Source organism: Carica papaya, chromosome 7 (genome assembly GCF_054855325.1).
Source record: "Carica papaya isolate Zhongbai chromosome 7, ASM5485532v1, whole genome shotgun sequence".
Lineage (NCBI taxonomy): Eukaryota > Viridiplantae > Streptophyta > Magnoliopsida > Brassicales > Caricaceae > Carica > Carica papaya.
The window spans coordinates 8,812,955-8,840,845 of record NC_142315.1 but is presented as its reverse complement, the minus strand read 5'-3'; the positions used below and the strand labels follow the sequence as shown (position 1 = coordinate 8,840,845).

The 27,891-nt window shown below is 36.1% G+C and overlaps 2 protein-coding genes across 3 annotated transcripts; one reads left to right on the top strand and one right to left on the bottom strand.

Moving 5' to 3' along the window:
• Nucleotides 1-2,724: 2,724 nt before the first annotated feature.
• LOC110811355 (lupeol synthase-like) lies at nt 2,725-8,463 on the top strand. Of its 2 annotated transcripts, none has more exons than XM_088208089.1 (18): nt 2,725-2,879; nt 3,561-3,780; nt 4,741-4,926; nt 5,084-5,173; nt 5,240-5,437; nt 5,537-5,621; nt 5,704-5,870; nt 5,950-6,138; nt 6,229-6,342; nt 6,420-6,539; nt 6,615-6,836; nt 6,941-6,997; nt 7,131-7,177; nt 7,310-7,453; nt 7,544-7,721; nt 7,812-7,892; nt 8,065-8,148; nt 8,300-8,463. In XM_088208089.1, exons 2-18 carry the CDS (start codon nt 3,586-3,588, stop codon nt 8,408-8,410), a joined length of 2,268 nt encoding a protein of 755 aa, XP_088064215.1. In that variant the 5' UTR covers nt 2,725-2,879; nt 3,561-3,585; the 3' UTR covers nt 8,411-8,463. The 2 variants fall into 2 exon arrangements, with proteins under 2 accessions (XP_088064215.1, XP_021893529.1); XM_022037837.2 differs by lacking the exon at nt 2,725-2,879 and adding an exon at nt 2,956-3,460.
• A 1,967-nt stretch (nt 8,464-10,430) lies between these two features.
• PFD1 (PREFOLDIN 1) lies at nt 10,431-27,657 on the bottom strand. Its single transcript, XM_022037843.2, has 6 exons — nt 27,490-27,657; nt 27,212-27,265; nt 11,900-12,005; nt 11,676-11,682; nt 11,485-11,569; nt 10,431-10,732 (listed from the first exon to the last, which is right to left on the bottom strand). The coding sequence occupies exons 1-6, from the start codon at nt 27,511-27,513 to the stop codon at nt 10,619-10,621; spliced, it is 390 nt and encodes a 129-aa protein (XP_021893535.1). The 5' UTR covers nt 27,514-27,657; the 3' UTR covers nt 10,431-10,618.
• Between the last annotated feature and the right edge of the window lie 234 nt (nt 27,658-27,891).

Sequence of the window (27,891 nt, the reverse complement as noted above, 5' to 3'; positions counted from 1 at the left end):
CTGGCGCCGGCTCTGCCACCTGTAGCGGCAGTTCGCCTCAGTCTGACCGGTTCTAGTCGATTTTGGTCAATTATGGTCGATTTTATACGTATTTCTGTAGAAAAATACGTTATGGGATCTCGGTTGGCCAGAAAATCACAAAAAACTAAATTTATAGGCGGGGGTCTCCATGTGCGGCGGCTCCACCGGTTCTCTTTTTCGGTTAACCTACACATAAAAGGATGGTGAACACAATAGTCGAAAAATTTTGTGAAAAGGGAAGCGGGAAGGAGTTCATCGGATGAGTTTTAGGGTTTCGGCCGTGGTGGCTCCGTCGGGCTTTACCCGCAGTTTTCAGCTCACTTGCCGTCCCTTTTACTTCGATATGGCTATGGAGAGACTCAAATTGAATTCCAAGCAAGTATGAGAGAATTTTTCCTTTTTTGGCAGTCAGTGGTGGCTCCAATGTCGCGGCGGTCGGGGGTCGGTCTCCTTCTTCGGTGGCTGATCCTTCTTCTCCGGCGAGGGCAGGACGACTAGAGTTAGGGTTTACCTGCGATGCAATATTTATATACTTATTTTGCATCGATCTAGACCATCCATTTGTGTCGACATAGAGTGATGTGAATCGTCCGATCGGTGTCTATTTAGGCTCATTGTGTGGGCGAATCTGGATCTTTCTTCGCGATTGATCTCGTCCATCTGATCACACCTAAGGAGAAAATGCATCTGAGGCGTTCACGCGCGCAAGATTAAATATGGATCGTCGGATCACTAGGTACGCGGATTGTCCGCGTGGTCTCCCGTACGGCGTTTATGTCAGCGTGTTTTGCCACGCAGTGTGCTCTAATTCGTTGGGCTGCTGACTGGGCTGTCTAACATGGCTGATTTTTTTTATATATTTTGACCCTATGTTTCTAATTATTCTTTCAAAAATACTTTTCAAACTCAAATTTTTATCATTTTTCTTTAAAATTACTTTCAATTATGTTCCTAACCTATTTTTCTCAAATAATTTAATAAAATTAAATTAAAATAATATTTTTTATAAGCCCAGGTATTACATGTTTATTATATATATATATTTGTAAACTGAAAAAGCATCAAATAACTATAAATAACACAAAAATAGATTTTTGATGACTTTTTAATGAGGATATTTTTATCGAAATAAAAAGTGTTTATTATTATTTATTACTGTTATTGTTGTTGTTGTTGTTGATCTACAAATTATCAATACATTTCCCCAGAATTCATGCAACCCCCAAATAAATAGTAAAATTTCAACCTTTAGTTTTAAGTATTCTATCTCCGATCAACATAATTTTTTCTCTCTAGATTTGCTCCTTCCCCTTTCTTTAACCTCAAGTTTCAAGCTTTTTGGGAATTGATTTAACCCATCAAATTAAGCAAGTAAGAAACATAAAGAAATGGCGGCATTGAAACAGACTCAAATGTAAAATTGAGTTTGGTTGAAATTTCATTCTATATAATAAGAATGAGAATATAATCATACAAATTAAGTATAATAAAATAAAATTAAATGAGTATTTTTGTGAGTTCTTTGTATGAAATTGAAGATATAAAAATAGTTCATTCCATTATACATGAAATATATAAATTATGATTAATTTGTAATTTATACATATTAAAAATTACTAAAATATATTAACTAAACCAAAATAGAATTTGTTTGAATCAAAGGCAATATACTTTTAGTTATTTCATTTTTCTCTTCCGTGGTTGTTTGTAATATTATAGTTTTAAATATGGTGGTCTTTGTTTAAATTTATACATACATATATATTTGTACCACAGCAAAGATAGTAAAGGAAAGTAATTGCTACTATAGCTTGTAATTTGAGCAACTTGAAAAGTCAAAAGCAAAGTTATGTAAGAATACAAACACCGAGTATCACCCTCTTTTGAATAAAAAACTATTAGATATACAACTTTTAAGTCCCATGAAATGTTTATTTTCTCTTATACCAACAATAATATAGTTTGCATATGTGTATTTAGTTTTTTTTCTTGGTTGTATATATTTATGAAACTGGAAGAGTTTTTACAAGTAACCCCTTATTTAGTTTTCCAAATAGAATATTAGACGGCTTTGAATGACTGACTTTGTCCAACTTATAGAAAGGGAAAGAAACTTTCCTTGTAAATTATAAAGTACCCATTTGTGTGTGTCTGTGTATATATGTACATATATATGTATATATATGACCATTACTTAATCCTGTTCTAACTCTACGTCCCAAATCTGACACGTGGAAGGTTCTGACTTTGTTGTCTCTCTTTCGTTTTCACCAAGCAAACAAGTCACTGCAACTTAATAGGTATAACACGTTGCAGAATATTATGCATCATATATATATTATTTAGCTAGTTTAATGACTGTTAAGTATATGAAAATCAAGCCATTCACATTGAAAATCTCATGAATTGAGGTAAAAATATCTACATATATATATTTATATAGTTTGTTTGACCTAGAAACTACATTATAATATATACATGTATAGTATTAGAAGATGACTCTTTTTTTAAGTATAAATTCATAAATTTACTAATAATTATGTGGCAGTTGTCTAATAATAGTATGATTAATTTCTTAATAAAAAACAACACGATTAAATTTCTAACAAATATACATACAACATATACTTATAAAGTGGTAAAAAATGTAAATTCAAGTAAAATAATTGGTATAAAGCAATTAATTACTGGTAGTTGATGATGACTAGTGCTAGAATTAAGAGTAAATGATGTAGTTAGGAGTTGTAATCCAACCAACTAGCTGCTGTATAAATTTAGGTTTAAGATGAGTGTTGAGTTGCACCAGATCAATTTGGCTCTCACCAAAATTAATACTAGCTTTCTATTATCATTACAAGGTATATACCTATATTAACCAGTTTCGTCTTCTTCTTCTTCTTCCTCTTCTTCTTCTTCTTCTTCTTCTTCTTCTTCTTCTACATTATGAAATGATATCATCTCCTCGTAAATGGTCTGATTTCTTGTTATAATTAAGATGATTTTCATTTTCATATACCCACGTCTGATCTCTTATATCATATTTGCATGGCACCAGCTATGTGTTTTGCTGCTACAAGCGCGTACATGCGCAGCCATTCATTTTCTTTCTCTCTTTTCCTCAAGAACTTCAGTATGTATGTATATATGTATACATATATGGTTGAAATAAAGAAGCATATCACCGGTAAATTTACAGGGGATTGATATTATCTTTTCCGACTTGCTTACTTGAATTAATTGATTAATTTGCTTGAGTTTCTCTGATGTCATCTCTCGAAAGACGATAATAGCTAGATATCCGTATATAAACGTGCAGAATATTCCTCTTTAAGATAGTAATGTAGAAGATGCCAAATGTCTCTGTTACTTAGCTGTTGGTTTGAGCTGATGTCTCCGTGAAAGTAAAACTTATCATCTTCTTCCTAATCATGTTCTTGTCGTAAGCACGTGAAACCCATATATATATATATATATATGTATATATATGATACACAGACGAGATTGGTGATGTGATTATATATCGAAATTAATGGGTGCAGGAGGAATTCAATTAGCTATTTCAGGATGTGGAAGCTGAAAATAGCAGAAGATGGGCCATGGCTGACGAGTCTGAACAACCATATCGGAAGACAACACTGGGAGTTCGATCCCGACGCCGGAACTCCGGAAGAACGTGCTCAGATAGAAAAATTCCGGCAGGACTTTAAGAAGAAGAGGTTTCGTAACAAACAAAGTGCTGATCTCCTCATGAGAAAGCAGGTTTTCTTCTTTTTTTTTTTTTTTTTTTAATTTTAAATTTAGAAAAAATAACAATAATTATGTTTTTACTTTTTTACAAGTAAAAAAAAAATTGCTAAATAATAGTAATTATTAATTATGGAAAAGATTATAGTCAATGCTTGAAAACTGGAGCTGGTTCCATGGACTAATTCATTTAGTGACAAAATCAAATCAAGATTAGAAAATAATGGTATTTGGAGGATTAAGCATTTATTTGATTGATAGTTTCATTATTTTAATTATGAATTGTTAATCAGCCAATTTGAATGTAATAAAACGTGTCACGACGCTATTAGTCCATTAATTAGTGCTTACCACGTCGCTATTAGGCGTATCAACGCTTCTGATATTACAACGGTAACATTATTATCTCTCTCCATTGGGTCAGGAAAAAAAAAAAAAATTAGTTTTTAAATTTAAAATTAAATTAAATTTTATCAATATCTGTTGCAGTGTTAATTTTAGTTAATATTTTATTCAATATAAAATTTAAATTTTATTATATAAACATTTAGTAAAAGATAGAAAAATACCCAATATATATATATATATATGCGGATACAATATTCTACTAATAACAAATAAATTTCTCATAAAATTATCTCTTTTTCTTCAGATCTGGTTTAAAAAATTGGATTTTAATTTTCTTCACAAAAACCCTCAAGGAGAAATTGTACTAGTTTGAAAAGCTTATGATTTTTCTATATTATAGTATAACTCTTGACCATTACATATCTATATATACTTTTTTTTTTTTTAATTAAAAAAAAAATGTAGTATACTATCCTATATATATATATGTATAAAAAAAAAAGAATAAACAGACATTTATTTATTATTATTATACAAAAAGGTTTATTCTAAATTTAAAATGATTAATATATAACTATATTATGTTATATTTTATATTTACTCATAATCATAAAATTGAATGTGTAGCTGAGAAACGAGAATCCAACTGGACCAATCCCAGCAGCCGTGAAGGTTAAGGAGACAGAAGAAATAACAGAGGAAGCACTGACAACCACTTTGAGAAGGGGTATCAGCTTCTATTCTTCCATTCAAGCTCATGATGGTCACTGGCCCTCCGAATCTGCTGGCCCATTGTTCTTCCTTCCTCCTTTGGTACCCCTCTCCCTCCCTCTCAACTCTCATTTTCATTATTACACCATTACCTTTGATTCACTATTTAATATATGAATATACGTATGATTCACTGCATAAGATATAAATAAGTCAAAAACAATCTTTGGTTTACACTAAAAACCTCAAGTTAATACAGGTCATGGCATTGTACATCACCGGTTCATTAGATGAAGTCCTATCCCCCGAGCACAAAAAAGAAATTATTCGTTACTTATATAATCATCAGGTATGCTCAAATTTAATTAAACCTAAAGCATGGTAACTTCAAGCTTTAATATTAATCTTATAACAGAATGAAGATGGAGGATGGGGGTTCCACGTAGAAGGGCACAGCACCATGTTTGGTTCGGCAGTTAGCTACATTGCGCTGAGGTTGCTCGGAGAGGGGCCTGACGCCGGAGAGGACAATGTTGTGGCAAGAGGAAGACAATGGATTCTTGACCATGGCGGTCTTGTGGCCATTCCCTCCTGGGGCAAGTTCTGGGTCACGGTATTTCCCTCCTACCTAGCTTGAACCGGACTGGACTTCAGCTAAATTTTCGCGTTATATCTGTGATATCATTATATTGTTTTTCTGCTTGAATTTTAGGTACTTGGATTATATGAATGGGATGGTTGCAATCCTTTGCCTCCGGAGTTTTGGCTTCTTCCTGAATTCTTCCCAGTCCATCCAAGTACATATAATTTTCTTTTCTCAACCAAATTCGTCACTACTTCAAATTTGATCCTGTATTAAAAGGTTTGGAACTAATGCAGGCAAAATGTTGTGCTATTGCCGTCTGGTTTACATGCCCATGTCTTATCTGTATGGAAAAAGATTTGTGGGTACAATCACAGACTTAATTAAATCAATGAGGAAAGAGCTCTACACTCAACCTTACCATACAATCAACTGGAACAAAGCTCGAAACACTGTTGCAAAGGTAACTCCCCACATCATCAACTTCACATTCAAATCCCCTGATAACCAACTTTCCTTTTGATGTATATTCAAATTTGCAGGAGGATCTCTATTATCCTCATCCTCTCATACAAGATATGACCTGGGGATTCCTTCACCATGTTGCCGAGCCATTTTTGACCCGCTGGCCTTTTAATAAGTTGAGAGAGAAGGCTCTGAAAGTAGCCATTCAACACGTGCATTACGAAGATGAGAATAGCCAATACCTTTGCATTGGATGTGTTGAGAAGGTGAATTAAATTGTAGAAAGTAAAAAACAAAAACCAAAGAGATGGAAGTAAAACATTTTGTGGGAATAAAACTGTTTAATTGATCCGCAGGTCTTATGTTTAATTGCTTGTTGGGTGGAAGATCCTAACTCAGAAGCATATAAACGACATTTAGCAAGAATCCCAGACTACTACTGGGTTGCAGAAGATGGGTTGAAAATGCAGGTTTGTCTCTTTGCAGTAGCAAAAACCTAAAACAGATTATGGAAAGGGAAAGTCATGCTTCATCCTTTGCAATGCAGACTTTTGGTTGTCAAACATGGGATGCTGTTTTTGCTATTCAAGCAATCATGTCAAGCAATCTGTGTGATGAGTATGCAACAACGCTGCGTAAAGCACATGATTTCATAAAAGCTTCACAGGTAATCTCTTACCTCTCTAACATCAACACATTTCTTTGAAAGGATCTAGTCCTGAAATCGTGTTTGTTTTAACAGGTTCGTGAAAACCCATCTGGCAACTTCACTGCAATGTACAGACATATATCAAAAGGAGCATGGACCTTCTGTATGCAAGACCATGGATGGCAAGTCTCTGACTGCACTGCAGAAGGCCTTAAGGTAGCCCTCTTATACTCCCAAATGTCACCAGACCTTATTGGAGAGAAGATAGAAACTGAGCGCCTTTATGATGCTGTCAATGTCCTCCTCTCCTTACAAGTAAGACTTCAAAAATTGCCAGCCACTTTACCAAGCTAACTAGACTAAAGTGCACTCTCTACGTCTTTTACTAGTCTAGCTAACATCTGAATAATTGGATACAGAGTAACAATGGTGGTTTTCCTGCATGGGAATCCCAAAGAGCATACCGCTGGATGGAGGTAAATAACCTGTACCCCCCAAAACTAATTATCACCTTACCTTTCCTTTCTCATGATCCAATCTGCTACTACTGTAATATACACAACTCTACAGGCACATAACAAGTTTCTTTTCTTGTTCTTGGTCTTGCAGAAATTTAATCCTACAGAGTTTTTTGAAGATACCCTGATTGAGACAGAGTAAGATTTCAAAATAACAACAGTTTTTCTTTTTTCTTTTTGGCCTTTGGACTTTACTATATATTGGTTCCTAACAAGTAGAGACATATATGTAAATAATAACAATATTAATAATAATATAAACTTGTTTAGGTATGTGGAGTGCACTTCCTCAGCAATCCAAGGTCTGACACTATTCAGGAAATTACATCCAAAACACAGGAGGACAGAAATAGACACCTGCATCTATAAAGCAGTTAATTACATTGAAGAAACACAAAATCCAGATGGCTCATGGTATGAAACCACTCAAGTGTTTTCAAGCATGAAGCAAGCAATAAAACAGAATAAATTAGAAGTAATGAATTTATTAATGAATCAAAACAGGTACGGTTGCTGGGGAATTTGCTACACTTATGGTACATGGTTTGCAGTAGAGGCATTGGCATCCTGTGGAAGAAACTACCACAACAGTCCCACTCTGCGTAAAGCCTGTGAATTTCTACTATCAAAGCAGCTACCTAATGGTGGATGGGGGGAAAGCTATCTTTCTAGCCAAAACAAGGTTTTGCTTATATATCAATTTTTGTAATGTATAGAAGAATGAAACAAAGAAAAGAAATTTGAACCACTAACATCTCTTTAATTAAAGCAGGTATACACAAATCTGGAAGGCAACCGTGCAAACCTGGTACACACAGCATGGGCTTTGCTATCTCTTATTGATGCTGGCCAGGTATATAGCACAATATACAAATCACCACGAAAACTTCGGTTTCAATTTATGTAGATCAAATATACGAATATAACATAGAAACACATATATGAGTTTTAGCAACAAAGAGAATGAAGAAGAAAAAGAAAATTACTGGGAAAATCTGAATAATGAATGTTTGAATTGAAAACAGGCGACTGTAGATCCTACACCAATACATAGAGGAATAAGAGTGCTAATCAACACACAAATGGAAGATGGTGATTTCCCTCAAGAGGTAGTTTATCTCAATTCTCTTCTGAATTTTTTTCCCATTGAGCAACTAGTTTATCTCACTCTCATTCCTATAAACTCAACACAAATTATTTACTATAATTAATGTAGTGGATAGTAAAATTGTTATCTGATAATAAACTCTTACATCACAGGAAATAACTGGAGTTTTTATGAGGAATTGTACCCTAAACTACTCATCATACCGCAACATATTCCCACTATGGGCTCTGGGTGAATACCGCCGCCGTGTTTTATTTGCATAAAATCTCTTAATAATAAAGATATAGAAAGAAGAAACAAGAAAGGAAAAGCAATGCGGAAGAATAGTGAATATGAGAATCAAGGTAAACTTGAGATGTATCTATACATTATATACGTATATATATATAACAAGCTGCAACATCTAAAAATGTGTCAAGTAAACTAGGTCTCTACTTTCCCCTTGATGTTATATCAAATATGTTATCCTACAGTGTGTCATGCATTATTAGTAAATGAAAGAACAGTAACATAAATAAAAGCTCTCCCCGTAAGTGCAAGCTTCTTCTCAGACATGTCTATGTGTAAATAAATCACTACACACTTCACATTTTTTTCCATTGAAGTAACTATTAAATGTTAATACTAACTATATTAAAAAATTTATCATTACTAACACTAAACACAGGATGTGACCTTACTTGCCTCAATTTAATTTTTAACTTTTTTTTTTTAAAAAAAAAAAAGGAGCAGCTAGAATGCTCAAGCATTAGTGAACTAACAACAAACTTTCTATGTTGAAGGTATGAGCCAACATTAAGTCTTATCTCAGAATGACACAACCCACTCACCAAAACAAAAGCTGAATGATATCTAAAAATTATCAGATTTAACCAAGCACCCTTACATTATAAAGGATAAATAACATTTCACTGCTACAGAATATCTGCTCCTACAAAGAGATTTTGCTACATTGTATCAAAGTAATTCTACAGATAAATTGGCATAGAATTGCCATCATTCCTTTCCAGTGAAAACTAGTTGGCAGCAAATGGGGGTGGCAACTAGCGAACCTGGCATCAAATTGTTCAGAACAGACTCAGCCAAGTTCAACTTGAGCTAATGAAAACCGAACTTGACCTTTTCTGAGCATATCATTTAGCCAAATGAATCCAATTCAAACTTGAAATTGTTTTGATCAAAACCTAGCAGATATTTTAGCCTAAACTAAATATATAAAATAAATTATAAGGAGATCCCTGAGTTTCGAAGCTAATTACAATCATATCCATTATTTTGAAAATGTATAATCCAACTCCGAAAACTACAATCTAATGCTGCTTCCAATGTTAACATATCCAATAAAGAACAAATCATTTTTTTTTTCGGGACACTCCTTTAAAATGATAAAACACACAAATTTTTAAAGGAAATGTAAAAATTTTAACTAAAATAAAGAAGAGAGTTTGATCAGTGAAACTTCTTCAAGAGTAACTTTTAAGCACTTTCTCCAATTTTGATTAAGATTCTTCAAATTTCAACCAGATTTCACGCATGTACCTCTTTTAGATGAGTTTTTTCTGTTCTCTTCAAGCAAAAAATACTGAATTATATTTTTAACATTTGTACAATTGTGAACTTAACTAAAAGTTGACAGAGACCAAGTTGTTATTTTTTCAAACTAAGACCTAGTTGTAAGTAGGCTCAAAACTCAACAACTTGCATATTTGACATTATGATATAATTATATAATTCATATATTGAGTATTATATGTTTTAATTATTTATTTTATTTATGAGTTCAAGCTTAATGAGACTATTTTTAATCAAATATTTTCAATCCAAATCTGAATTTCTTCTCTTTCTAAAAGAAAAAACTTGATTTCAAAAAATGTTTTATCCGGACTTCAAGCCAAACTCGAATTTAACACTATTTCAACTAATTAAATCCAATAACTCATGTTATTCAACTTGGGTCATATTATTTCCTAGTTGCAAAGAAACCAATACTCACATGACAGCCCTTATAAACCAACTTGAAGCCTGTCCAGGCTATTGCTAGAGGTGAAAATCTACCACAACAACATTTAGATATGAAATTGGACCCTTACTAACACAGACCTATATTTGATACAACTAAAAATGGACTTCTCAAAGCCAATCCCATGATCTTATAATTCCCAGGAAATCCCCAATATGAAGCTTTTGGACTACACAAAATTGGAAGAAAATGTTTTGTTCATTGAGAAAATGAGCAGCCTCCCCTTCAAGGATTAGCGAAAAGTTTGGCAAGACAAAAAAACGAAATTAAAAATAGGAACTTGAGAGTAGTAACAAATTACAACCATTTTTCAACAATGTTCAGCTAGAAACAATGTATAAGCTACAGCCAGGTGAAAAAAAAGAGGGAGTAGATAACTGATACGCTAGAATAATGCAAAAAAAAAACATAAAATAGAAGAGGGAACAGGGCCAAGTCCAAAGGGCCAGAACTACATTACAGACATGGACATTATCTGACGAGCAAGGCCTGGATCTTGCTGCAACAGCTCCCTCAAATTGCTCTCAACCTCTGCCATCTGTTTCTCTAAGTACTCCTTCGAGATCTAACAAAGGCATAGTAAATCAGTTAATTCCCAACCAACTTTCAGCAGAGAGAAGACTGTTTGCCAATTATAACATCGATCACCGTTTCAACCCTCACAAGTTATTTTGTTCGGCTTAACAAACTCAAGTCTAGTTGATAAGCACGCACATAGAAGGCCAAATTAGGACATGCATAAGGGGGGTAAGTTTGGATCAACAAAACCTATTTACAAAGGCGGTTAAGAATCCAGAACACTGATATTGTACTGCTTACAAGAAAGATAATCAGTTGACAAAACAGCAACTCTATTCAGCTATTTATCTATCCTGCAAAAATTTGTTTAAATTTCTGGACATACTCGGATTATGATTTACAGTTTTCTATTTTTATTGCCTAATTTTGCTTGATATGTACGACACCAGACGAAGCTTATTTTAATCCATGAACAAGGTTTTAAAATTTGATTAATGTCCATTAAGTTAAACGTTAAAAAGAAGCTACAGAGAAAAAACTTCAGTTATTCAAACTTATGCAACCTATTTTTGTTCTCTGACAAGGGAGTGCTGAAAAAAGTAAGCCCCAGCAAACCTTTGGTTAACATCCCATATATTCAGAGCATTCACAAAAACTTTTGCACACAAGATGCATGTATGACAGACATCCAAACCATGTTATGGGCCTCAATTAACCTCGCATAAGTCCCAAACACCAGAAGGTCCTCTATGATGAGACAGCATAAGAGGAAGTTCGTGAGAGAGGAAAAAAATATACCTGCAATGACGTAATTGCATTCTCAGAATCTTTGTGCTTCTGTTCTTGTTCATTCATTAAAGTTGACCTGGGCTCTAGGACAAACCTGGTCAACAACGTGAGAGAGAGACACGGGTATAAGAATCGATATACATATTCTTAGAGCCCATAAACCAACATCATGACAATTATTTGTGATATCCAGCACTTACGTTTTTCCTGCCAAAAAATAAGAGAAGCTTGTTAAATACGCAATTGGTTCATCAACATAAGGGAATATAACTAATATGCCATATGCCAAATGCCAATTAAAGTACATGATCGAAGAAATGTCAGAAAAGCTTACAACAGAACATCCCTTCCAAAGCCTGCTAATGCTTAACTATTACATGAGACATGACAACTGAGAACGTAGGCCAAGGGTTTAGTAGATTACCGATAGATTTATAGGTGTTTGTATCATCAGATAACTGTTTAAGCTCCTCCAAGGTTAAAAAAGCACGTTTTCTCTCCCCTTCTTTGTTTCTCATCTGGTTCTGCACCTGAAAATCATAGGATCACCCATTTCAGTTTAAAGTTCAAACAGCCTCAGATACAAGTCTTTGAACTTCTAAGAGGATCTTTGTTTTTGTTTGAAATACTAAGTGGGTTTTAGCTTTTCACTTTAGATCTTACAAGTTTTCCAACTACCTTGAAGCTGTATGAGCTTATCTAACACAGAAGCTCTAGAGTTGTTTGGTTAAGAATGTTTTTTAATTCAATAAAAACTTGAAAAAAGAAAAAGTAAAGGAAGCCTTTCAAACTTGAAATATTCAAGTTTAAAGGAAAGATTTTCTTTTATTTAATCAAAACCAATTTATTTCCCCACCAACTATGAAATTTGAAATATAAACTTCCTTTAGAGAAAAAGATGTCATAGAAACAAAGGCACAAAAACGGGTGCTAGCCAACTAGGACAGGAGAATTTATAGCTATATCAAAATATCAATTAAGTCCTCAATGTCTCACATGCATGAGAGGGTGCCTATCTTGTGTCTCTTTCACGGATTTAGTAAATCGATCCTCATCTCCATTCCTTTTATTTTTGGTGGTAGATGGTTTAAGTAGAATGCTAGGGAGAGGAACAATTAAAGGATCCACTATGGGGAATAATAGAGTTGAGGTGTCCCACCTCCAATTTGCAGATGACACAATTCTATTCCCGTCTCATAATAATAAATCAATCTCTAATGCACTTACTTTGGTTAGGGTGCTTGAACATATGTCTGGACTTCGCATTAACTTGGCAAAATGTGGACTAGTAGGTACTAATATGTTCAATAGCATAGCAAACGATCTAGTGGAGGATATAGGTTGTATGACCCTAGAGCATGGACCATTACGTATCTTTTTTAAAAAAAATAAAAGTGTAAAGTATATTGAAGTGACGGTGCCAATGGGGCGCCACCCATATGCAAAAGGTTTACATGCCAATAAGCATGTATACAGTGTAGCAAAGGTCATCTAAACTACCAAGATTGTGCCCTAATACAATAGAGTCAAAAAAGTGAAACCATCTATCTTTTATAGAGGCAAAACCAACTTTATTTCCCTCAAAAGCTCAATTGTTTCTTTTTTTCCAAATAACTCATAAAATAGTTAAGGGAATTAGTCTGAAATTTTTATTTCCGCTGCAAAGCCCTTCCCAAGCAAGTAGTTCACATTTAACAGACCCAGTCATGACCCAAGAGATTCCCAAGAGACCAAGAATCATAGACCAGAGCTTGTAAGAGACAAGACATCAAAAAAGCAAATGGTTACAGGATTCTCAGCAGCTTTTACAGAGGAAATATCTGTTACCGGTGATTAGTCCTTTTCTCATAAGATTGTCTATTGTTAGAATGCGTTCTTTCGCAGTTTCCCAAGCATAAAAGGAGATCCGGGGGGAACACCAGCTTTCCAGATGCTTTTATAAAGAAAACCATTCTGCTTACCTGTTCCGTAACCCTCTAGAAAGTAGTAGTAGGATTTAACAGTGAAGATACACTTTTTTTCAAGTTCCGGCTTAACCTGTTATCAAAGTTGCAGAGCTGAGTATCGGCCAAGGTGTGCAGCAGGCTCACAGACTATCCTCTTCCTAATCCTGTAAATTTCTGTTAACCACTTCGTTCCAAGCCAAGTGACTAGCAACACCAATATCCACTTCAATCAACATATTTTTGTCCCTATAAATAGCAAAATAAGGGGGAATCTAGATTGGAAAGTTTCAGAGCCACACCAGGTGTCCTTCCAGAATCTCACCTTGTTGCCTTTTCCAATAACTCATTTAGAGCAGCTGAGGACAGACTTGTGGGTTTGCATAATACTCTTCCAGAGGCTTGTGCCGAAAGTGCTTTTCTCAATGTAGGAGTGATTATGAATATTCTCCTCAAACCATTTGCATTCAGTGAAATATTTCCAGAGACTTGTTAATGCCACAGAGAGATCTTATATCCAGTCCACCTTCAACAACAGGCTTTTTTACTTCATCCCATCTAACAGGTGAAATTTCCTTTGGTTGTCAACATCTCCTCACAGGAAATTACATTGGATGGCTTCAAGTTTTTTGGCGACTTTATTCGGTATAGCACCAATAAATAGTAGATTGGAAGATTTGAAAGTGTACTCTTGATAAGTGTCAACCTACCACCTTTAGATAAGAAATTTCTCTTCTCGCTAGCCGATCTTTTTTTGGAACACATCAATGATCGGTTCCCAACTTCTACCACATTTATGTTTAGCACCCAACGGAATGTCTAAGTATTTAATAGGTAGTTGAGAGACCTTGCAACCCAAAACCTCCTGGAGAGCATGATCAGAAATGCTCACACGCAACTCAACAAGTTCAGACTTGTTCATGTTAATTTTGAGACCAGAAACCGCTTGAAAACAGAGTAAAATGCATCTCAAATTGAGTAGTGAGCTTGCATTTGGTTGGCAAAAAATTAAACTGTCATTTGCAAAGAATAAATGAGTTATTTCAATCTGTTTGCTATTCTTTCCCACAATAATACCCTTCAATAACTGAAGTTCGTTGTCTTTCTCAATTAATTTGCTCAAAACTTCTATCACAATGATAAACAAGGGGGATGACAGATCTCCTTGTCTCAAACCTCTTGAAGAATTGAAGAAATAAGAAGGTCCACCACTAACCATAACCGCAAAACTGGTGGAGGAGATACAAGTCTGCATCCAATTTCTCCGTTTTAAACCAAACCGAGTCTTTCTAACATGTAGTCAACAAATTTTAAGTTTACATGATCGAAAGCCTCTTCCATGTCCAGCTTACATAAAACCCCAATATCTATCTTCCATGAACAAAAGCTTGTTCGCTTGAGTACTCTAGATGATCTTTTGACCAGCACTCTGGATTGTAATTTCTATACACAACTGACTAAACCGATGGCCGGAAGTCGCCAACGCTCTTGGCAGCAACTTTCTTCGGAATCAGCGCTAAAAAAGTGGAGTTGAGTGATTTTACGAAAGAGCTATTAGTGTGGAAATTATTGAGAGACGCCAGAACGTCCTCTTTACTATTGTCCAGAAAGATTGCAGGAATTTGAGATTAAAACCCTTAGTGTAACACCCAACTATTTCTTTTCATTTTTATTATTATTATATGATTTTATTTTATTTTATTTTAACTTATTTTATATAAATATAATTTAGTATTAATAGAATTTAATTTAACTTACTTTATTTTAATGGAAATAATAATAATAATAATAAAAATGAGTAAAAATTATTTAGAGATTTAATTGAAAATAATTTTGAAAAAAATGGGTGAAAATTTGGGTTATGGGGGTATTTTTGAAAGAAAAATCGGAAACCAGAGGTTAAAACGCAATTTAAAAAAGTTGTTCCACGTCAGCTGCCCGATCAGCAGCCCCGGCCAACCAGGACGCGCCAGGTGGCAGAGACGCTGACACGGGAGGCCACGAGGGAGGGAGCCACGTGGGTGATTCACATGCGCGCGATCGAACGGCTGAGATCCGTTCCTGCGCACACGGACGGCCCAGATCAAAAACGTGCACAGTCGGCCCAGATTGCATTGCGCACGGACGGCTCAGATTGAATCGCGCACAGACGACCTAAATTGAATCGCGATGAATGGCCCAGATTCATTCCCTATTTAATCGCGATCGGACGGTCTAGATTAAAAGCGATGGACGACTCAGATCAAAAGCGGATGGGTATAAATAACCTCATCCGCACCCAAACTCTAACCTTAGCCGCCAGAGCCTCTCACCGGAGAAGACAGCCCAGCCGCCGGGGAGCCGACTGCCGCCACCCACAGCCGTACCGGAGCAATTTTCGGCCGCCAAATGAAGTAAAAATTCTACCCTTTGCTCAGAATTTGATTCTAAACCCACCTATGGACAAATTGGAGAGAAAGCACCGGCCAATTGGCCGAAAAACGCCGCCGAAGCTCGGCGGCGCCGCCGCAGGGTGTTTCGGTTTTCGCCTCCGATGAGACCCTTCCCGATTCCCGTTCGGTGTGATTTTTCCACCGTTGTGATCACCGTTTCTTCCTCTACAGGTTGACCGGAGCAAAATGCCCAACCGCAACGTGAGCCGGAGGAGCCGCCACACCAGAGAGCCCCACCGCCGGTAAGTTCTGATTTTCTGTGTTTTTTTGGGCCCACCGAGGGCCCTAAGTGTGTTTTCTCACAGGAACCGATACAAGTTTAGCTGAATTTGGCCGAAGACGGCCGAAAACAGCCAACCCGAGGCGGATCGCCGCTGCTCGCAACGTCGTCGCCGGAGCACGGCGGAGCCGCCGTGCTGGAATTCCGAAATTGGCCGAGTAGGCTCTGGGTCTGATTTTTGGGTTATTTGGGACATATGTAGGTACCGTAAGCGCGTTTCAGTTCTCGAGAAAAATTCAGGGAACCCAGGGACCGCCCGTAGGCACAGTGAAAATCTAGTTTTCCGTGTCAAATCAAGTAAGAACCCCTCACCCTATTTCCTATCATGGAATTGAAGTTTGAATAAATGATAATATTGTATTTTGTACAAATTAAATAGATAAGCATAATTAATTACGGTTGCTAATGGAGCCCGAATCGGACACATTTCTCTATCGATTCCTGTTTGATTTATGTTACAGTTTAAATGCATTATGGTATCTGTTTTATTTATTCTATGGTTTTAAATGCATGTGTCATTGCTTACTTCCCTACTGTTTGATTTTGAGAATCTAATATATGCTTGATTTGTTAGATGCACGTTACTTATTTATATATTTATGTTTGTGTTGGTAACAGAGACTAAAGACAAATAGGAATGGGATGTGATTTGATAAATGGATAAGATGACAGTCTCACTAGATATCCTGAGAGATGGTGGACGAACCGTATTCATAGGGAATCCTACCGCGAACATTGTCTCATACCGGACGGGGTATGGTGACTTGGTCATTTGGCGCTCATACCGAACGGGGTATTGAGATTTATTGTTTTGGCACTCATACCGGACGGGGTATGAGGACGGCCCTGAAATTAAGATTGTTAAGGAGAATAGTTCACGTGTAGCGGGAACCCCTATGGATCCCCATGGATACTAGTCGGCTGGTGAAAACGAGAAACGATGATAATCAGTTATTATTAATGAATACAGATTTATGTGTTACTGATTATGCATGAAATTATGATCTATATGATGTTATTGTCTTTATAAGTTGTTTTCACAGGTTCTCTAAGGGTAAGAAAAAGGGTAAGTGGTTTTATTTTAAATAATTGTATTAGTTTAAAATTTGTGCTCCATTGGTTGTTTTCGGTTTTATACCAACTTTTGCTTCTGTGACGATGATATAGTGTGATGTCCTTACTGAGTTAGTGTAGCTCATTCCTTATTTAACCATTTCAAATCAGGAGGACTTGGTTCCCGAGCCCAATGCACAAGAAAAAGGCGAGTAAATGCTAGATACTTTATAGTTTCCTTTATTTTTCTCATTTCTCGTATTTCTTTTAGAGAACTTATTCCGTGATATTATTTAGTACTTTTAAATTATTGTGTAAGGAATATTAACCTTAATCTTTTATTTCGCTTCCGCACTCAAATTATTATATGTATTTCCTTTTAAAATTCCGGAGTCGTTACACTTAGGACCCGGTGCTTTATCCCCATTAAGTCCCTAAGACATTGAAAGATTTCTTCAGTGAAGTTGGCTTCCAGTTGGGCACTATCTCTTTCATTTAAACTGTTGAAATAAAGACTATCAAGCATAGGTCATTAGGGGAAAGATTCTGTGTACAGCTTGTGGAAATAATTTTTGGCCCTCATGGCCTCGTTTTCATTAACGCATTTATCATCGATAAGAAATTCCTCGATATAGTTGCATTTTCTTCTGTGATTTGCCAAACAATAAAATTATTTTATGTTATTATCTCTATCTTTTAACCATTTCTCTCTACCTTTTTGCTTCCAAGAAGTAGCCTCCATTTGAAGCCGCTTAGCAAGATCAATTTTCAGCAAGTTCCTTCTATCTTTATCTGCATTGACAAGTCATTATCCCCTTCTTTTTATCCAAAATGTCAATCTCAGCAAGAATCTCGTTAATGCGCTCTTCCTCTTTTTGCCCAACAGCTTTAATCCACTTCTTGATTTCAAATTTCAGCATTTGAGTTTCTAGGCAATCTTAAAGCTGATAATACCATTGATCATGGTATTTTCCCATACTTCAGCTACCAATAATTTGAAACTATCAATCTTGAGTCATTTATTATCTAGACGTAAGGGAAATGGCCCCTATTTGATTCCGACAGAGACAAGAACATTGGGGAAATGGTCTAAAGAGGGTCTGGAGAGGACTTTTTGGCTGATTCCCAGCAGTGACAAAAGGAGATCAGTGGATATGAGAAATCTGTCAATTCTGTAAAAAGATGGATGTTCTCACTGATTACTCCAAGTCTACCTGTCACCTTTTAATGGTAAAACGACAAGATCATATTGTTCTATAATAGATAAGAAATCTTTAGCACAGAAGTCAGAGATATGATCACTCAATCTCTTAAAACGCCTCCAAACCATATTAAAGTCACCCCCAACTACTCCTCTATTCCCCCATTTGATCTGACATTTTGAAAGTTCCTCCCCCAGTAAGGTTCTTTCCATAATATTACCTATGCAACATACACAAGCAAAATACCAAATTTCACCATTAAAAACATTAGAGAGAAGACGTGAAAGGGTGATCTCACCAGCAATTGCATCCCAGCACAACACATGGTCCTTTTTCCACATAAGCAGAATGCCTCCCGCAGAACCCTTTGCCGAGAGGAAATGCTAGCCCACATCATCCATTCACCACAAACTTTTGATTATTTTTTCATCGATAAAATCCATTTTTGTTTCCTGTAAGTATACAATGACTGGTTTCCATCGATTGAGACAGCCTCTAATGATATTTTTCTTCCTTGAGTCATTTAGGCCCCTGACGTTCCAACACAGAATTTTGTCAATTATTTAGAGATTGAATTCTCCTCCCCACTTCCCTTGCTTTTCTTGTTTCTGCCTTCATAGTTGTTTAAGAACTTAAAGGCATTTCAGCTCCTTCGACCCTCCATCAATTTGCTTCATTTTCATTGTTTTCACCGCTCTTCTTCAGTTTTTTTATTCCCCATTGTTTTCTCAAGCTCAGCGAAAAGTATCATAGCTTCCGTCTCAAAACCGTTGAATGATACAAATCTAAGGTCCCTCCTAGAATTTCCATTCTTTACTTAGGAAGCTGCTCAAGAATGCATTCTAACTATGGACAACCTCCAAAGGAGAGGTATCACTGTGGTCAATAGATGTTATCTTTGTAAATTTGATTTTGAAACTTGCAAAAACCTGCTCCTTTGGTGTCCATATTCACACTCTCTCTGGTCTCTAGTCTTCAGCATCATGAATTTAACCTGGGCCATAGCCGAGTCAGTTAAAGGGGAACTATTTGCCAGGGAGGGCCTATGCAGGAAAAAAGCTAACCATAAAATCATGCCCTTAATTATATTTTAAATCATTTGGAAAGAAAAGAATAGTAAAATTTTCGAGAGAAAAGAATTGGATTTTGTCATTCTCAAGGACAAATGGCTACATCATTTTGGGTCTACTAAACTCGGTTACAACTTTGAAAGCATTATTGATTTTGGTGTTATTGTAGATATATTTATTAATTTTTATTTTAAAAAAAATAGATATACTTATTGATCTGTAAATTTTTTGTATATGGTTGGCATCCTCTCAATGTCTACTTTCAATACATCTTATACTTTTATTTCAACAAAAAAAGTCGTTGAATGATACATCAAGGAATTTACTAATACTCAAACTATTCTGCAGAACTCAGTCAGAGTAGAAATAATCTTCACTGAATCTGAGTTGATCCCATGCAATAATCTCTTTTGATTTGTGTTGACTATCACATTTTATTATTTAATTATTTAGTATTATATAATTAGAATTTTATGAGAATAATAATATCATATTATTAGAATTCTAGTGTAATAAGAATTTTTTTATCAGTAGGTTAAAAATTTCATAAATACCTTAAGTGTAACAACTTAAAGGGTGAGAAATAAAATTATATTTTTTCTTCAAATTCTACACGATATCGAAGCCAAATAAAATTATTTTAGGGTTCTTTCCAACCCTAAAATAGTATAATATGCTGGTTGGTACCCTTTTATCCAGATCTACTCTTATCACCACCCAAAACAGATTTGAACCTGCCGATGTGTTCTATGGTGATTATGATAATTTTCAACGGCAGTGGAGGCACCAGTAAAAAAATGCATCCGCACTATGGAAGCGTCGGTAAAAAGGTGCAGCCGCATTATGGAGGCGCTGGTAAAAAAGTGCAGCCGCACAATGGAGGCGTTGGTAAAAAAATGCAGTCGTACATCAACAGGCGCCAGTAAAAAGGTGCAGCCACACATATGCAGGCGTTGATTAAAAGTTACAACGGTACATCTACAGGTGCTGATAAAAAAAGGCTGCGCCATTCCATTTTCTTACGCACATTCAGATATCTGTCCAAAGAAGACAAGCCAAGCCGAATTCAAACTGTTTTTTTCGTCGACTTAGAGCTGTTTTAGAACCGAGTTTGAGCCGTTTTAAAGGCAAAACCGAATCGTTTAAGAGCAAAACCCAAGCCATTCTAGAGCCGAGTCGAGTCGAGCCATTTTGAGCCGAGTCGAGCCGTATTGAGCTGGGTCGAACCATTTTGGATCGGACAAAGCCGTTTTGAGCCAAGTTGAACCGTTTGAACCGAGTCAAGAGCGCGTACACCTCTAGTAGATTGCATGATGACTCTTCAAAACTTAATTTGTAAGTTGGACCTGTGGGATATCCCTACACTAATTTGAGGGGGTGCTGAATACCATATTTTATTATTTAATTATTTAGTATTGTATAATTAAAATTTTATAAGAATAATAATCTCATATTATTAGAATTCTAGTATAATAAAAATTTTCTTATTAATAGGTTAAAAATTCTATAAATACTCTAAATGTAACAACTTAAAGGGTGAAAAATAAAATTATATTTTTCCCCCAAATTTTACAATATGTTATTGTGAAGTTCGTATGAGATTCAAACCTAATGGGGATGGCATTAGGTTCCGAGTTTTATACAAGCGCCATCTCCAACCTTGAAATTGAGGCTAAGGGTTGGGACGATGCGTCAATCAAGTTGAATAACAAATCACAGTTTGTTGGAATAAACAGCCCCATGACGCTTTTGTTGAAAAAGACAACTTCAGCTGTCGTATTTGGGATGCAAACTTCATTCATTTTCAGCGCCCTTTCCACAGAATTCTCTCCACCTACTTCGGGTTTTTTAGCAAGTATCTGCTCAGAGGAGAAAGCCACGATATAGGCTTTCTTTTTTTGCCTCCACATCCATTTCACCTTTGGATTCCTTTTTTTTGGGCTTTTGAAAATTTTAATCTATTTACTCGGTACAACATACTCGGTCTATTTCCCTTTCTTGGCCCATGTAAATCTAGGATTTGTAATAGGTTCTTTCATTGATCCATTAATAATAAGACAAGAGTTAGCTTCACCATGAGCCAAACGGCAACCAAACACATCATTTGGTTTCCCGTTGTTAGAGTTAGACTTTTGAAATTCAAAACTGACATTTTCAGTAGACAGGTCAGGACTATTTTTCTTTGGAGTCTGGTCAAGTTTAGTCTTATCTGCCTTATTAGGGTTCGTGTTGGCCGACTTTAGCAGCACGTCTGCGAAGGATCTCCCTTTGACGGCTTCAACTACAACGCAGAGGCCATGATTATACTTCGGACAGCAAAGGAATATTGAACAAGCTAGAATATCAGGCCAGCTAGATTTGATGGAGAGAATCGGACTAGATTCCCCAGTTTCAACTTTTTTTATAAGGAGACGTCAACAGGGATCTCGGCAAGTTCAAAAATGGATTTCATAATGCACCACCATCCTCCTGCTTGTATTCCTTTTGCGATGAAAATTCTCTTGACCGATTTGCCCCTTTCTTCCGACATAACTAGTATCGACCCCTTCTGTTCCATCCCAAAACTATGAAAAGGTGGTGATACCAAGTAATACCACCTTTGTTCCAATAGAAGTCACTCCATGCTTTAATGAGCCAAGCCACCTCATCCTTGTTCAACAATATGGACACTTAGTTTCCCAGTCCATTTTCGCTTATTCTTAGACCTTCCATTTTTTTTCCTTCGCAAACGACATCAAAGGATTTTCTATCTACTAGAACAAATTTCTTTGTTCTGTCTGATGACATGTTCACCCGAGAAGAAAAGAAAAAGACCAGTCGGCCCTTTAGCCGACCCTACTTTTACAAGATCCCTTCATTGTTTGTTTTCGAAGATGGAAAAGGGTTTGGGTGAGGGTGGTATAGGGGTAGTTATGGGAGGGCTTGATGTTGATGAGAGGGTTGAGAGAGAGAGAGGATTTTACTGCTGATAATTTCATAACCTCATATTTAGGACTCAAGGAAGAGAGACAAAAGTCGAAAAGGTAGGAGCTAATATTTGCCTACTGATCTTAGGTAGCAGAAAATATTTCGCTTAGAATATCAAGCCAAAAATGTTATGTCCACAGCCCATTATATATCTTGAAATTCCTTTGACCGATAACCCTAGATGAAAGTCGTTTTGGAATGGAGTGGTTTGAAAGGTGTCTAGGCATTTAGAAAATTGGAAAGAGGGTCTTTTTTCTAGAGGAGGTACGGTCACTCTTATTTAGGATTGTCTAGCTAGTCTCCCTATTTACTAAATGTCTCTGATTAAGGTTCCCTCCAATGTGATTAAGCACTTAAACTGTGTTATGAGAAAAAAAATTATGGGCAAGGAGTGGTGAGAGTAGGAGAGATCATTTAATAAATTAGGAGGTGTGTTGTCGGTCTAGAACTTTTGAAAGATTAAGCATCAGGAATATTAAATCTAGGAACTTGTAATTATTAGTTAAGTGGCTTTGATGTTTATTGCAGGAACCTCACTCTTTGTGGCATAAAGTTATCAAAAGTGCTCACTAGAGTCAATGGAATCCTTGGGATGTTATGGCTATGAGATCCACCCATCATAATAGTCCATGGAAGGCTATTTCAAGTTTGTTTAACATTTATAAGCCTCTTAGCATGTATAAAGTGGGGAACGGTTCTGAGGTCCTTTTAAGGAGGATCTTTGGATGGGTGACCGACCCCTACGTATCAAATTTCCACATCTTTTTTGCATATCTTCAGGCCACAATACCCTGATTGACTAGTTCTTTTGTCTTTCCAATGGTTCTCTAACTTGGAACTTTCACCTTTTTCATAGTTTGAACAATAGAGAAACTAATGAACTCATTGTCATGTTAAGCTTGCTACAATCATTTCAACCTCCCCAGCAATATTATTGCATGATATAGACTCTTGACTCATCGGGTATATATGCCTATAAATCATTTTTTATCATATAACAAAGAGCCCTGATTTTTACCAAAGCACTTTTACCATGGCTTTATGGCAAATCAAGGTTCCATTGAAAGTGAAGGTTTTCGTGTGGATTGTAATTCTAAACCATTAAACATCAATGAGTTGCTGCAAATTTGTAGGTCTAACCGAGTTTTGTCCCCTGACATGTATATTATGTGCCATAAGGGATGGGAAACACATAGTCATCTCTTTTTACATTGTGAAATGGTGTGGAAGCTATGGGTTACTTCGTCTTTTTTAGAATATTTCATCAACATCAATTGGTCGTTTCAACTTTAAGGTAAAGGTAAGGTCACTATAGCAAGGAACATTGCTTGTTGGTCTCTAGACCATATGGATAGAAAGGAAGAGGCTGATTTTTGACAACCGATCTTTGCATGACAACTATATTTAGGAGAAGATCACTTTTCTGACTTCCCTTCGGGCCAAGACTCATGGTCAATATTTAAAATCTCCCTTACTGTTCTTCATAGGAACCGGGATGCTATAGTGATGAGATTTTCTAGCTCTTCGATGCTTTCTTTTTTTTTTATATATTCTTGTATTGGATTTCTTTTTAGCTTCAGCTGGATAAATTATCCATCATTATCTTTGGAATGTTTTTCTCCCTATATGAATATTATTACTTTTTCTATCTTCAAAAAAAAAAAAAAGCTAAGTCCCCAAATTCATAATCATAATTAAGATGGTGACCCTTAAACAAAAACCAGGCTTTGGAACTCGAAGTCCCTAACTCTATTAAAAGAAAATATGAAAAAAGCTCCTCTGCTTTTCCTCCCTGCCAAATGGCCCACAAGGTACTGGAGTGGATATGAGAAATAACCTACGAAAGAAATAAGCTTCTTCCTACCCTTGGTCACCCTAGATACCAAATCAAGCCTAAATGTTATATGAATCTGACTAGGAATCACCATGCTCAAACCAAGAACTCAGCCACAATACACCATAATAGAAAAGAGAAGGGACACTACAAGAGAAGGTGGTCCTGTCTCCATAGCCCTTTTGCACAAATAACAACCATTTACCACAATCTTCTCTCTCTTCTTCTTATTTAAAAAAAAAAAGAATCTTCTCTTTCTTCTTCAAATTATCAATAATAAAGATTCCCACTGTCACAACCTACCAAGCCAAAAAAGTAATTCCAGGGGTAATATCCAATTTCCAAATAAGGTTTTAAGGGAAAGTGCCCTAGACGTGGTCGAATGGTGGAGGGTGGACACGATGCACGTAAATGGATCTCTAACAAAAAAGGAAAAGAAAAAAGAGTTGTTGGTGACATTTACCACACTACAACATCAGCCCCACAAGGAAAAACACTGCAAAGAGAAAGGTGCTAGAGAAGTCTAAAATATTAATCATCCTTCCGATCATTAAGGTTTCTAACAAGGTCCACCTCCCATACCACAACTATCTGAGACAGTGTGTATAACCCACTAAATATAGCCTTCTAAAATATGGTATATGGTTATATTTGAATCTAAAGATGTCATCCCAGTATCCTACCAATCCCAACTCCAAGGCCTAAAGCCAAAAAGCATCTCTATGCCTTTTAGCAACAAAACCGTAATCAACAAGCCCAAATAAAGCAACAATGAGATTCTTTTACAAGGCATCGATTGAGAAAAAGGCCACCACCACTTTGCACGCAACTCCTTAACAAACTTATTGATCAGATCTTATGCATAATCCCTTACTTTTTTTATTTGTCCTAAATACAAGTTATTATTAGACATGTCCCCTGCAACCACTTAGCATCTTCTCCATACTCTGCATTATCACCAATAAAGGAGCCTCGATACCAGTATCACATTCAATGTAGATAAGAGCTAAAGAATCTCCTATCAGTAGACACAGGAACTTTTGGGCCAAGTATCAAGAAAATGTCATAGTTGGACCCAAGTCCATTGCTCATATGGGCGACTCCGACCAAATACAAGAAGCTTGGATTTGTAGAGGACACCTTCAACAGAAGTAATGAAGAAAAGGAATATAAAGCAAGTCGACTAGACAAATCCAGTCTTTGAAAAAGATACCCAACCTTACCTCTTAAGCTAGACTAGACTAGAAGAGATTTTCTCTACACCACAACCTATGTACTTTACAATTGTAGAGGGCCTAAGGAGATTTGAATTTTCTAGTTCACCCCATCCATCTCATATGAGGATCCCTTCATCAACGTGGGTCCTTAGCTATCTCAGCAAAGGCTACAAACATCATGTACTAAAGGAGATGACATCTGCGAGGAGCTCATGATGCCCCTACAACAATTGAGTCCACTTGAGAGCAAAAAACCAAAAGTTGGATCCTTGCCTTCATGAAGATTCTTCCCTAAACGCTTCCCCTAAAACAAGCATTAGGCACCACCACTCATCAACCTGAATGCATCCATAAGGAAAGTCCTCCAATGCAACTTACTCAAAAGTCAACCAAGCCGAGTATCTTCCTCCCTTGTCTCACTAAGAAATAATCATAGCGTGTCTCTTCCCTCTTGGTGCTCCTAAGATGGGAAACAAGCTCCTTCACCTATATAAATTCATAAAAATGTTCAAAAAGCCAATCGAATTTGATGCCCACAATAGCAATGGAGAACCCAATTTCTTTCCATTTTATATATTTAAATAACACCCCCTACCAGAAGAGGTCAAAAGAAATCATCTCAATAACCAAGGATCTTCGGCCCTTGTCCACCTAAGGGGTAATCATAGAGTGTCCCTTCCTTCTTGGTGCTCCTAACATAGGGAACAAGTCCCTTCACCTCGATCACAAAAAGCTTCAAAGAGCCAGTCAACTTCAATGCCCACAATGGTGGAGGACACAGTCTCTTTCCATTTCCTGAGATTTTAACATTAAAATAAATGCCCCCACCCAGAAAGAGGTCTAATGAAGTCGTCTGAATAACCAAGGATCTCTATTGAGAAGAGACCAGCAAGGAAGAGGAAGTTAGACCAAAGGAGCATGCTTTGCACTAGAAGCACGATGTCCTATGTTTTTCCTCTCAAACAATAATTTTACTCTCTTTAGACCCAAAAAAGGAAAGAGTTCATGAACTATTTCTCATTCTAAACAGATAGGGAAAAAGTTAAAACTGTCCACAAACTCTAAGCTTCTTTAAGAAAACAGCGAAACTGAACGCCCATAATAGTAAAGTTAGATATTTAAATAACCTCCGTAGGGTAAAGAGGGAGAGGGGGAGAGAGAATGTGTGTGAGAGAGAGTATCGTTCTGCAACACAAAACCCAAAACTAGAGAAAAATCAAATCCCGAGAGTCAACCAATATCACATAATTATCGAGATGGAGAAAAAAAAAATCAGTAACAATGTCCACCAAAACAAAAAGTATTTTTTTAAGATAAACAACGAAAAGTATTAGTCACGCTGATTTGCATGATCATAAGAAAAATCCAGGAACCTAGATGATACTACTTTGGCAATGTGAATTAGCTCGTTTCAGCATTTGTTTTTATTAAACCATCAGTATCCTCAACAATAAGCTCAGTAAAAGAAGTGAAGGAGCAATAAGAGAAGTTATTTTTTACACCGTTTTGATCAAGAAACAAAATAAATGCTTCATTCAATTTATCATTCCTGATCTACGAGAACACACAAGGACTTAATCTACCAACGTATATGATGAAAACACGAGATGAAAAACTTCACCAACAGTGATCAACTTTACATAAAACAATCAATTGCGCTTCAAAAAAATAAAAACACAAACGCAAACATACACAAACTAACGAAAGACTTAAAATGTGAGAGAGGAATGAGATCTACCTGTTTCAGTTTTCCCGTGAGTTCAATCATGCGCCCTTGAATCTCGAGAAATGCCTGTATTCCACAAAAAACCAACACTTCAACTTTTCAGATATTTTCGTCGAAACTCTAAACGCAGGCGCAAACTTTTATTGTGTCTGTGTTTGTTAACTGATAAAATTCCAGGTTGAAAACTTCTCTATTTTCCCTTTCTACCGGATTTTCTCTTCTTCCAAACGGAATATTAAAAAAGAAAAAAGTATAACAAAGATAACCCAAGTGCAATGAATAGTTCTCACAGTTCTGTTTGCTTCATCGCCCATCCTACAGGGATCTTCAAATAACAGAAGATCTACACTTCCCTGCTAAAAGCAGCAAATATGAGCTTGAAAAACCCTAGAACTTCCAGTAAGCAATCCGTTAGGATTCGGTTTTATTCCCTGTTATGAATGGTTCAGCCCGGATTTTATCCGGCCTATGGTCAACTATCGCAGTAATGAAATATAAAATAATTAACAACAATTAAAATGCTCATTTATTAAATTTATTTAAATATATACATTACATATAATAAATTAGTTTATATTTACATAAAAATCGATGAAATTTGATATTATTATTTTAATTAATAAATTATAGATATTATGTTTTATTCTGATTTTATATTATTTTAAAAGAATAAAATCACATCATCAAATAAA

What these genes read in the sequence shown, in the direction of transcription:
- LOC110811355 (XM_022037837.2), top strand. An exon ending in CAAAATCCAGATGGCTCATG is followed by an intron (nt 7,454 to 7,543) that starts GTATGAAACCAC and finishes GAATCAAAACAG; the next exon opens with GTACGGTTGCTGGGGAATTT. An exon ending in CTCTTATTGATGCTGGCCAG is followed by an intron (nt 7,893 to 8,064) that starts GTATATAGCACA and finishes AATTGAAAACAG; the next exon opens with GCGACTGTAGATCCTACACC.
- PFD1 (XM_022037843.2), bottom strand. Translation starts at nt 27,513, where the DNA reads ATGGGCGATGAAGCAAACAGAACT. An exon ending in TCACGGGAAAACTGAAACAG is followed by an intron (nt 12,006 to 27,211) that starts GTAGATCTCATT and finishes TATGATTTTCAG; the next exon opens with GTGCAGAACCAGATGAGAAA. An exon ending in ATGCAATTACGTCATTGCAG is followed by an intron (nt 10,733 to 11,484) that starts GTATATTTTTTT and finishes TGCCTTTGTTAG; the next exon opens with ATCTCGAAGGAGTACTTAGA.